Source organism: Amyelois transitella, chromosome 4, assembly GCF_032362555.1.
Source record: "Amyelois transitella isolate CPQ chromosome 4, ilAmyTran1.1, whole genome shotgun sequence".
NCBI lineage: Eukaryota > Metazoa > Arthropoda > Insecta > Lepidoptera > Pyralidae > Amyelois > Amyelois transitella.
Genome location: NC_083507.1, coordinates 2,043,853 through 2,057,112, shown reverse-complemented (window position 1 = coordinate 2,057,112; position 13,260 = coordinate 2,043,853). Strand labels below are relative to the sequence as shown.

The following is a 13,260-nucleotide window of genomic DNA, read 5'->3' as shown; positions in this document are numbered from 1 at the left end:
ATGGACGTGATTATATGTATGTATGTATGAATCAAAAGAAGTACGCAGGGATCGTGGCAAGATTTAGTTTCTGCCTGCCCCTACGCCTAGTAAAGAGGCGTAATTTTATGTATAGAATAGATTTATTTTCAAAATTGCATACAAGGCATCACTAATTCACGTCACATCACCTAAATATAATTATAACTACTATCTACCTCTTCCAAAAAGCGAGCGGCGGACCAAACTACACTGCAGCATTTTCATCGGACGTCAATTTACAAATATATGTAGATCTCTGTGCCGTGTGGTTCCCGGCACCAATACAAAAAAGAATGGGACCACTCCATCAGTTTTCCCATGTATGTCGTAAAAGGCGACTGGTGGGTAGGCTTATAAACTTGGATTCTTCTTTTAGGCGATGGGCTACCAACCTATCACTATTTGAATCCTATCTTAAAGCCAAATAGCTGAACGTGGCCTATCAGTCTTTAAAAGACTGTAGGCTCTGTCTACCCCTCAAGGGATATAGACGTGATTATATGTATGTATGTAGATCTCTTAAATCTAAATCGCGGTGGACTAATGCACAATGTCTACATTAAAAAAACATGAATTAATGCATGTACTCGTAATTACCTAGTGCCGTTATCCCTCGGGCTGTACTGAAGCTGGCAGGTGCAGTACCCCCTGACACAGAAGGCCTGGCGCTCCGGGCCTGTCTCGCTGGCGCCCAAGAAGCAGTTCTGGTCAACAACGCACCGGTCTCCGACCCCTGAAAGACAAAAAACCAGATCGTTCATCTATTGCTGGAAGATTATATGGTCTTAAAACTGAAGACGCTGTTAACCGGAAAAAGTGGAAAGAAGTTGTCTGAAAGTGGACCCCAGGTCCTAAGGAATAGACAAGATGAGAGAGTATTTACTCCCTAATGAAATAGACAATTTAGACATAGTTAAGATGTTATTTTTTAAGATGTGACTTCCGAGGAATTAAGTAATCTTATCGAACAATCAGACGGATTGAAACTGGAAATACCAATGCCATCTAATTTTATAAGTAAATTTACAAAGTTTAGTCAAATCGAGGACGTTCTGGTTAGAATTGAGGTGTAAACGTAAACCGACAAATACAGACGAAGCAAAGGGAATATGATAGTAGGAGATAAGCACCAATAACCTAGCTACCCTTCAGGAGAAAGTGTGGTCATAATAATCCGTAGGCATAAGATTGGAGATCTTTGAAATCGTCAGCGCTTGGATTCCTATAGACAAATTTGTAATAACAATGTCGATCAATTACTGACCAGGTGGTCAAATATCCAAAAGGATCTCAAGCAAGCCCAGTTGCAAGAATCGACAACCCAAGACTGAATGTCTTGGCGCAGAAAAGTGAGGAGACCCGACCACACATAACGAGACCAGGAACGGAAGAAGAATGTCGATCAATTACTACGCTTACGGCAACAAAATACCCTAGTTTAGCTTGAAAACCACCTAAGTACTTAACAATACAACAATTTCTAAACACTTACGGGATGTTTCATAACACCTGTCATCTTCTAGATGAGCGTTCGCCGCGCAGCTGCATTTTCCTTCTGCGCACTCTGAATGCACGCCAAGGGTAGAATGACATTGGATATGTTGCACACATTCTTCTCCATATTTCCCCTCTGGAAAATAAATTATGATCTATGATACCACCGCCGAGCTTGCATGAAGAGAGTTATGAATGTGGATGAAGCGAAGGGAGTATGCAAAGATCGTGGCAAGTGGAATGGTGTAGTCTCTGCCTACCCCTCCGGGAAAAAGGCGTGATTTTATGTATCTATGAGAGCTCGGTTCTCGTTCTCTAGCTCGGCACCGAATTCTTTCGTTCCGTTGAATTCAAATACTTACTCGAAGTGGTACTTTGCTAGTGAATTTTTGAGTTATTATTAAACGATTTTTAAGTTCAGAATCAATAAGTTCAATTAAAAAAAACAACATTAAATCTTAAAACAGGTTCTCAGCTTACCTTTCAAGCATCCCTTGTGGGTGCCGTTGATGGCCGCATAAACGAATCCGTCTTTGCAGACACAGTAGCTCCCCTGTCTACAAAAAGCGTTATCTGGGCAGTCCATATCCACACTGCACACATTGCCGGTTCTTCCTGAAATAGAAGGAAAAATATCAATTAGTAGGAATTCATACATTTTCTGGAAGGGTCTTTATGTCTATGGACTATGTTAGAAGTAATTTACACAGACTTCAGTGGACGTTTTGGAGGTAACTGCTAAAAATCCAATCACGCTTTTGAAATGACATAATATATTTCTTGTATAGACTGCCTGTGTTTTGTTACAAGTCGATGATATAACTACTGTGAAATTTAAAAAGAAAAATTCCAATTAATAGGAATTTATATATTTTCTGGAGTAAGTAATTTACACAGACTTCTTTGGAATCAACGTTTTGGAGGTAACAGCAAAAAATCCAATCACGCTTTTGAAATGACATAATATATTCCTTGCATAGAATGCCTGCGTTTAGTTACAAGCTGATAATATAACTGCTGTGAAATTTAAAAAGAAAAATACCAATTAGTACGAATTTATAAATTTTCTGAAGAGGTCTTTAAGTCTATGGACAATGTAAGAAGTAATTTACACAGACTTCAGTAGAATCTACGTTTTGGAGATAACAGCTTAAAAATGACCTGACGCGCTGAATGACGTTTAGAAATGACCGAATATATTTCTTGCATAGAATGCCTGCCTATTGTTACAAGCCGATGATATAACTACTGTGAAATTTAGATTCTTCAAGATGATGTAATCATTTAACAAATGAAAATTACGCATCGCAAATTTCTTTATGCAACGAGTTCTAACTGCTCTAAGTGCAACGTTATTAAATTAAATGTTTATTCGTTATATCGTTATATGAATTCGATTATTTGCCGTGTGGTTCCCGGCACCAATAGAAAAAAAAAGAATAGGACCACTCCATCTCTGTCCCAAGGATGTCGCAAAAGGCGACTAAGGGATAAGCTTATAAACTTGGGATTATTCATTTAGGCGACGACGGGCTACCAACTTTTTGTCACACTATATGAGTCTCAATTCTATCGATAAGCCAAACAGCTGAATGTGGCCAATCAGTATTTTCAAGACTGTTGGCTCTATCTACCCCGCAAGGGATACAGACGTGATTATATATGTATATGTATGTCTTTTTTTTAAAGTAGGTTTTTATTTAAAAATAAGTATTTTTTTTTTAATTAGGTACGATTATTTTTCATTAAACGTAGGTACTTTTTTATTTTCCTATTATGCAGTTTATTCGATCCCTCTTATTTTAAGACTAGAGTGCGTCCGCGGCTGAAGCCGAAAACAACGAAATTTTTCGTTAAGATTATTTTTTTTTAATTAGATTAAGGTCACACCAGTGCTAACAATAACGTAATAACTCATTAATATCATATGTTTACCATGTAAACGATTTCACGCTAATCTCTGCATATACACTCGATAAATGTTTAGCCATTGTGCTATGAAATTTCGTTAGTACCCAAGGTTGTTTAATGGCTTAAGGAAAATAAACATAAGATTACCTTTTCACTATATATTTCAAGTAGCTGTGCCCGCGACTTCGTCTGCGTGGAATAGCTATTTTGGGCATCATTGAAGCCCTCAAGGATGAATAATTTTCCCCGATTTTTACCTTCTGAGAATTCCCCCCACCTTTCGAGATTTCCTTGGGGAAATATTTAATCACGTCTTTATCCCTTACGGGGTAAACAGAGCTTATAATCCCAAGACTGGAAGGCCACGTTCCGTGTGACAAAATTAGAAAAAAAACTAAAATCACCCACCTTGAATTTATAGTTAGATAATTTTCTGAAAGTGCTGATTTCACATGTCACACATAAGGTTTTTCAATATATATATATATAACCATAAACTGACAGATAACGCACAGCCCAAATCGCTGGGTCTAGAAATTATTTCTATTCTATTCTATTCTATTCATCGTTTAGGTTCCTTATATGGTCTAGACATGCACTAAGAGAAGGTTTCTTGAAATTCCTGCTAGAACGGTAATTAACCGGATTTTTTACACCCTGTAGCCGCGTTCGCTCTCTTGTCTTATAATAAAAATAAATAAATATATACGGGACAAATAACACAAATTGAGTTAGCCTCGAAGTAAGTTCGAGACTTGTGTTACGAGATACTAACTGAACGATACTATATTTTATTATAAATACTTATATAGATAAACATCCAACACCCAGGCCAATCAGAAAAAGTTCTTTTCTCATCATGCCCTGCTCGGGACCTCCGGTGTCACAGACAAACGTACTACCGCTGCGCCACAGAGGCCGTTAAAAAGATTAAATAAACTGCATAATAAGAAATATAATTCCCCAGAAGCAATTGCATGGCTCCAATTCATAGCGGCAGACTATCGAGCGAGTCAAATCGATGCGATTAAACTCGATGTTTCCTATCGCAAATCGATTCGCATTGTCGCAGTAACGGTATAGAGAAAATTGTTGCATTTGGCGATGTGGTTTTGTTCAATCGACGATTACCTTAATACACTTTCATCAAAAGCTGTTACACTTAAATTAGTTAGGGTTGTACAGTCTCACCAAGTTCAATATCACCTAACTGTCAGGCAGATTGAGGTCAAGCGCATTTAAATTCTTAATTCAAAATGTAATAGGTATAATTTAATTTTAATTGTTGGCTAGTGAACTTGGAATTATTTTAGGTATTGAGCTGTCACTATTTGTACCATTATTCCACTATGAAGGCATTCAGCTGATGCCTTCACTGTTGGGGATTGTCTACCCCGTAAGGGATAGCGACGTGATTTGATTTTGAGATTCAAATAGTCACAGGTTGCTAGATAGCCTAAAAGAAAGATCCAAAGTTAATAAGCTTATTCCTTAGCCGCCTTTTACGAAATTCATGGGAAAGATGTGGAGTGGCATCATTTGAAGTCTCAATCCAAAAAAGAAGTAGAATTTACCACAGAACACTCTTACAGACAAACTTTCTTCAGACAAACGGCCCTTATTTCTTGCTCTGTGTTTTGTTACCATCACAATATTACGCAATTGACACATCTTTTCAATGCAATCAGAAATTTTATAATCAATCAATTGTTAGACAAATTTGAACAACGCCGAAGTGCCCGATGGATAAGGGTCTGACCACATCGACAGAGAAAATATATTAATATTGTAAAAACATAAAATATACCTCATACATGTAAATTGTCGTGAGTAAGTCAATGATATATGTAAAAGCAAAAAAATCTATTCCTGCGCAGATTATAAAAGTCTTGGGGACAATTTAGGCTTACAACTTGTCACTATTTGAATCTAAATTCCATAATTCATATGTCCAACAAAACATCGCCTTGTATTTACGAAATAATTTCACTGAAAATTCCGTGAAGGGTAAAGACATGATAAATATAAATTAAACATAATATGACTTATAACATAATCTGTTGGAAGTCGGGACAAAAGCTTGTACGTATTGCGCCTACAATATGAACGAGTCCTTAACAGTCGTGAGTAAGCAATGCATTGAACAATAGAATCAAATTGGAGTACTTCTCGATCAAATTGATGGGAAAGTACCTATTATTTGGAATTTATGAATAATTTATATAAAATTACAATATTTATGATTTCGTTCCTTTTGTGTCTTTAGTTTGAATGGATAGGTAATAACAAAGAAAAGATCTTTCGAAATCTTCGAGTTTCTTTTTTACACGACTACGGCGAAAGGTGGGTTATGATTTTGACCTATATATTAAAGTTATAGTCTGGTTTACGTTTCCTGCCTGGACCCAATTAACCTTTATTAATTGTCAATAGAAAAAAGATTCTGTAATGAATTCCATCCATCCCGCCATTTGTTAAGACAATTAGGTAATTAAAAATATAGGCTCGACCGAGCGAGCGAAGTTAGTGAGGTTGTAGCGGGAGCGATGATTAGGCTCGACCGCCACCAAAGGGAAGATCTTCCGCCAGGCTAGGTGTTATGCCTGGGATTGTTGTGTCGGAGGTTGTATATATGCTCCAATCCGTGAAACTGATAGTGTCGCGTGATTTTATTGTTGTGATGTGAGGCGTAGAGGTGCCGCCACAAGGTCTACTAATCAACTTGGGGTTGAAATACATGTATTGTAATGTTTGTATATGAGTTTGTAACATTCGAACCGTTGGTTTGATTATGATGACATTTAAAATTTTAGTACTCGTGGGGCAACAAAATCGGTTAAGTAATTTTTGACATAGGTATTCACAATTTTATAAAAATTTAAAGTGTTTGCGAGGTCTAATTAAGAAATTAATTTTTCATTTTTCAATTAAACGAGTTCAAAAAAATTAAAGTACTTGTATAGTAACATAATTTCCTAATTTTCACGAAATCTTGTAAAAATCATAGCGTGTAATACGCTTATAAATTCCCATGCTACCCACGTGATAATGGTACAAATCGAGTGGATGGCCCCAATTACTGACTTTAATAAGATTGTTTCCACACATACCTAGGGCTGTCACAACTTCAACTGCCTAATAACGCGAACGAATTAAAAAAAAAGGTAAATTTAAAGACGATTCTCTATCATTAAGCCGAACAGCTGAACGTGGCCTTTTAGTCTTTTGATGACTGTTGGCTCTGTCTTCCCCGCAAGGGATATAGACGTGATTAAAATTATATATGTATATAAATATAATGAAACTGAAGGGAGACTGAAGAGATTTTGTTTGCGATAGAAAGGGTGCGCTGAAAATATGTGAGCGTATCTATTATCCGTATAACTGGAATTTTAGTAGAGCCGTGAATGGTGGGACAATAAATAAATAAATAAATATAAATATATAGTGCCGTGTGGTTCCCGGCACCAATAAAAAAAAGAATAGAACCACTCCATCGCGTTCCCATGGACGTCGTAAAAGACGACTTAAGGATAGGGTTATAAACTTGGGATTCTTCTTTTAGGTGAACGTGGCCTATCAGTCTTTTCAAGACTATTGGCTCTGTCTACCCCGTAATGGATAAAGACGTGACCATATGTATGTATGTATAAATATATACGGGACAAATTACACAGATTGAGTTAGCCTCGAAGTAAGTTCGACACTTGTGTTACAATGTATTGTTATATCTATGTATGTACATTTGGCAGCCCTAATTCAGCCCAGAGCGGGTCCAGAATATTGTTCTCAATCAAAAAGTCGACCGCCACAGTCGGTTGCTTTGAAGAATTGGATAATGATCGCACTAGTTGCGACCCCGGGCTATGCGTGGGTTTATCTCGTCGTACATTTCGTTCACGTCCTAATGTCAACGAACTGACATTGGATGGCAACAATTTGAGAAATTTCGTAATTACAAAACTACATTATAATAGATAGATAGATAGACTCTTTATTGCACCATAAGAAAAAATAAAACAGAAAAAGAAAAAACATAGTTAATGTGGTACAAAGGCGGACTTATCGCTAAAGCAATCTCTTCCAGTCAACCTTAGGGTGGGAGGAAATTAAAAATAATAAGGCGATTTGATTATAATCGTAGTTTCATGAAGTTTGGAACAATTTGTCATACATTATACAGATTTAAACTTAATTTATATATAAGATTCTTGTGTCACAATGTTCGTTCCCGTACTCCTCCAAAACAGCTTGACCGATTCTCATGAAATTTTGTGAGCATATTGAGCAGGTCTGAGAATCGGCCAACATCTATTTTTCATACCCACAAAATGCAAAACAACGTTTGCCGGGACAGCTAGTTTATTAATATAATTTTATGTGCAATAAAGGGTCTATCTGCCTTACCATAAAAAATATCTTGTTTTAATAAATTTATGAATGAAGCTTACAATTTTTTAGGCGATGGGCTAGCAACCTGTCACTATTTGAATCTCAATTCTATCATTAAGCCAAATAGCTGAATGTGGCCATTCAGTCTTTTCAAGACTGTTGGCTCTGTCTACCCCGCAAGGGATATAGACGTGACCATATGTATGTATGTATGTATGTTTGAATGAAGCATAAGTGTGTTGGGGTATAGCTATTATTAGTTCCAGATGTCTTATAATTCAATTAGCTTTTAATCGCCTGAATTCAGCGCCACTTACAAAATATAGGTTTTTCACAAATCCCCGGGGAAATTTAGTTTTAAACGGGATAAAAGGTACCCTATATCTTTTTCCTCACTCTTAATTATGTATACGCATAAATCGCATAAATAAGTTAATAACACCTAAACGTTACAAACAAACTTACTTATTAAGCATTTAATATATTAGTTAGGATTTAAAAATTAAAAAATAAAGTACAGACAACAATGTCTGTTATATTCCTCCACAGTATGTGCTTTATCAGTGACACGGGTGTAATAAAATCATTGTTTTGCAAATACATAGGTAGTCAACATAGCTAATAATTTATACAAATAATTATACAATGACGAAACTCTGTTATTAGCTTCTGTCTTGAACGGCAAGATCAAAATAAGTCTAGATTTTAATGGAATTTTTATGGCGCCTGCATTCACTATCGTCGTCGAGTTTGCCTAAAGAATCCCAAGTTTGTAGCCTATCCGTTAGTCGCCTTTTACGATATCCATGGGAAAGAGACGGAGTGGTCCTTTTCTTTTTTCTATTGGTGCCGGGAACCACACGGCACAACTTTAATGGCACCTGAATTCACTATCGTCGTAGAATTTGCCTAGACTGCGTCCTATTCTCAATTTCTTTATAGAAATTGAAATATCATTCGCCTTAATATAAGAATTTACAAATGGCAACAAGTCAACAAGAGACACATTTTGCATTTTGCAACTTAATTCTCAGTACTCATAATCCATTGTTATGCAAATGAATTTATAATTGTGTGCTATTCTAAACGTCGATTCTTATAGTTTCTAAGTACTGTATGGCATTTCTATTATGTCCATTATTCCGAATTCTATAAGAGGTAAGGACGGACCCAAGATTTATATTAACAATGTACATACTTATAGTCACGTCTATATCCTTTGTTGTGTAGACAGAGTCAACACTCTTGAAAAGACTTGATAGGCCACGTTCAGCTGTTTGGTTTAATGATAGAATTGAGATTCAAATAGTGACAGGTCATAAGCCCAGGTTGCTAGTCCATCGCCTAAAAGAAGAATCCCAACTTTGTAAGCCTATAATTTAGTCACCTTTTACGATATACTGCTTGAATCGGATATAATCGGAATAAAAGATCGGTCCTATATTTTTTCCTATTGGTGCTGGGAACCACACGGCACTTTCTATTGTTCCGAATTGTATAAGAGGTAATGACGGATGTATAGGTACCCCAGATTTCTATTAACCTTAAGTTAGTTATAATCATAATTGTAGACCTACCTATTCCTGTTTTAAACGGAAACTTTTTCATATAAAAACTAGACGTTATGAGAAAGGGATATTTCCGCATCGTTCGAATACTCGTTCCTCGGTCAGCTGTTTCCGATGCGCGTGGTAATCGCGATTTTCGCAATTGCGCGACGAGTCGAGTCTGTATCGAGTCGGAGCGAATCGATTGCAGGGTTGACGATGCCGAAATTTCAAACTGTTTTGTTTATACTTTAATTTAATCGCTTCTGAGTTTCCATGTTTTTCGGTGAAAGAGCTGATAAAATAGACGAATAATGATTTCTGGTAAAAGTTACCGCAAGAGAAAGGTCTACCCCGCAAGGGATATCCCTTGCGGGGTAGACAAAGCCAACAGTCTTCAAAAGACTGAAAGACCACATTCAGTATGGTTTGAGATTCAAATAGTTACCTACAGTCCGCCAGTCCATCGCCTATAAGGGGAATCCCAAGTTTATAATCCCTTGATCGTCTTTTACGACATCCATGGGAAAGATATGAAGTGGTTCTATTCTAAAGTGGCGGAAAGCACACGTAACCAAAAAAAAAAATAATAAAAAAATTGGAATGACGTCATCAAAAAAGTTGGGGATCCAAGCAAGAGAAGCCTCTTTCTGAGGATTTTGTCGATATCGATCAAGTGAAATAGTGAAATATATTTAATTTTTTAGGCGATTATTAAACCCAACCCTTCCAGCCACATTTAAAAATTAATCCGGACACAAATGTCAAATGAGATTAGCTGGATCAATGAAATTGCATACAATGTATATAATTTTTAAATTCAGTCACTTGCGAATTCATCAATTTTAAAGATAGAAAATAGCAACTATTTAAAATATTTTTTTTGTTTTTTTGTTCTTAGATTTTATAGGATGTGTTTTAAATTAATTTAATGGTGACCCTGTTAATAAGCAGGTGAGACGTAACGGTCATCGATTTCGATTTAAACAGTTTGATTCCGACAGGTCGCAGTCGCAAACGCATAAATTAGTGCTATCTCAGATTTCCAATATAATTCATACTATAGTATTCATATATTCATACTATAGTGCCGTGTGGTTCCCGGCACCAATACAAAAAAAGGACCACTCCACCTCTTTCCCATGGATGTCGTAAAAGGCGACTGTCACTATTTGAATCTCAATTCTATCATTAAGCCAAATAGCCGAACGTAGCCATTCAGCCTTTTCAAGACTGTTGGCTCTGTCAACCCCGCAAGGGATATAGACGTGACCATGTGTATGTATGTATATTCTCTCTGTCTACCCCCTTAGGGATGTAGTTATTACATATTATGTGTAAGAAAGGGTGTCTAGATAATTTACCTTACGCAACCATGTCAAGATGTCCTCATTCTTAAATTTACGACACCATAATCAGTCATATTGTCGTGTTGCTAATCCCGTCATCTCTTATCAGAGAACCTTTTATGGGCTAAATTAATTTAGTTGAGCAAATGTTTCATAGTAAGTCACCAAGGTTAGCTTAGTAACATATAACTATAATATTAAAAATATATATTGGCTTTTCTTAAGCTGTCTTTTGAAGGTTTGTTTGTTTGTTTGTAATATCTTTATTGTACGTAGGAAAGAACACAAAATATAGTAAATTGGTAAGACGAAATGTACAAAAACGGACTTATCCCATTTAGAGATCTCTTTCAGTCAGCCATTGAATAACTGAGAGAGATACTTGTTTGATTCAGAAATAAAAAAGAATTTTACCAAAAAAAAAAATTTATATGGCTAATCGAATCAAATTGAAATTTTTAATTTAATTATAGAAAGTACATTTTGAACATCACTTTATAATTGTCACATATTCCGGTTTTACAAAATGTTGAGGTGAAATAAATTATCTACTAAAAGTAAGTTCAGTAGTACCTTTTTAATTCTTACTGTACAGAAATGTATGTAAATCCTATCGTATCTTTAACACATATGGGCAAGAAAGAGACAAAAATAGAACATACATATTATCTCGTCTTTATCCCTTACGGGGCAAATAGAGCCATTAGATTTGAAAGTGTTTATATAAAATTTTCTTAATGATGAAATTGAGATTAAGATTGAGATTGAGTCAAAAGCAAATAAATATTCTATATTCTATATAGAGCTAGCCCATCACATAAAATAAATTTATAAGTCTTTTCATAAAACAACATGGAAAAAAGTATGCAGCATTGGATAGTAAAATGTTCTCGGCATGTAATTATCATATCTTAGAAACAAAAATAAAAAAAAAAACGATTTGGCGGACAGACACAGTGTGGGAGAGTGTTTAATATAGCGGAAATAAAAATGTTACTGTGAAAAATAGAATAATTGAGATTGACTATTTTTTATTCGTCAGCGTTACAGCAATTAAAATGAAGATTGATAGTAGAGATAGTACACAGTGATAACAATTCGTTGATTTATATTACTCAAAAATACTCAGAGAAAAATGAAAGCGGATTCACCATTTTAATTTTTTTTTATACTTTTATGGTAACGTTAATCAAAAAAGTGTTTTTAAAATTTTTGCTATAATTACTTATATTAAATTATATTATCGTCTTAGGTGATTAAATAGAAAAAAAATAGTTATTCACATCACATACATAATTAATATGTAAGTAACTAGTTATTATTTACTAATTTTATATTTTTTTTAGTAAACACATTCTTATTTTTTTCAAAGTCTAAACAATTCAGTTACAACTTCTTTCTTTTTTTAAATTAAGATAAATAATAAAAGAAACAAGTTATTAAACAATCTATTCTAATTAAAAATTATTAGATATTAAATGGAATTAATGAAATGCGTAAACGGTGCAATGTGGTTGCGACCTATTCGAAAAAGAGGGTGCTAAAAATGACTTACGTTTCTCCGGACCTTGGGCGACTGTCAACCCCAGGACAGCGAACAGACACCAACCCCACGTTCCCATTTTGGCACCACAATTTCTGGATCACACCAAGAACACCACACGTCAGGCCTGCGAAGAAAAAAATGTCTATAGAATAGGAGCGTGTGCAGTGTGTTTAATGATAAGATAAAATAGATAAATTTATCTAGCCTTCTTGATTAATTGACTAGGAAAAATACTTAAGTCACGCGCTAAAGGGACGTAGTGAAATGTAAATGATCTCAGAGATTTCTATTGGCCGGATGACTTTTCACTCTGTCACGAATTGATAAAACTGTTCTATTGTTCAATGTTTTCGCAAACAAAATATAATTTGAGTTTGTACTTTTGTGATTAACAGTACTTTAGAGTAACTTATGTAAATAATTTTTGATTTACCATACAGATTCTCTATGATTTTTTTGATGACAGACTTACTAAGGGAATAAGCTGATGCGATTTGTATGGGGAAAAATTATATTCTTATATTTATTTGCCAACATATGTATTTCTATTTGAATCTCAATTCCATCATAAAACAGCTGACCGTGGCCATTCAGTCTTTGCAATACTGCCGGCTCTGTCTACCCATAGATGGAAGGCATATATATGTGACTGTATGTAGGTATACATACAATTATATGTACGTCCATATCCCTCGCGGGGTAGACAGAGCCAACAGTCTTGAAAAGACTGATAATCCACGTTAAGCTGTTTGGCCATTTAGCCAAACAGCTGAACCTGAACATTGAATTGAGATATACATACATATTTATATTTATGTATGTATAATTTCTATTACAAGTTTTTGAGACTGCCTGTCTGTATTATACTGATTGAGTCACTTAAAATCTATATTCGAAATAAACTATTATCTCAAATTACCAAAAAAAAAGACAAAGGAAAGTAAATAAATAACTCTCATTGTTTCGGTCTACTGACTGACTGACTATTAAGCGTGTTTCA

General features: G+C 35.3%; 1 protein-coding gene across 2 annotated transcripts in view; it reads right to left on the bottom strand.

The window, feature by feature from the left end:
- The window catches only part of LOC106130940 (tenascin), a 37,077-nt gene that overhangs the window by 4,463 nt on the left and 19,354 nt on the right, over positions 1–13,260 (bottom strand). For both annotated transcript variants that reach the window (XM_060954562.1, XM_060954561.1), the window contains exons 2-5: positions 12,270–12,384; positions 1,996–2,130; positions 1,514–1,651; positions 619–754 (exon numbers count right to left, since the gene is read on the bottom strand). In XM_060954562.1, coding sequence (XP_060810545.1) covers positions 619–754; positions 1,514–1,651; positions 1,996–2,130; positions 12,270–12,336 — 476 coding nt within the window. In that variant the 5' untranslated portion in view covers positions 12,337–12,384. The remainder of the gene's footprint in view (positions 1–618; positions 755–1,513; positions 1,652–1,995; positions 2,131–12,269; positions 12,385–13,260) is intronic.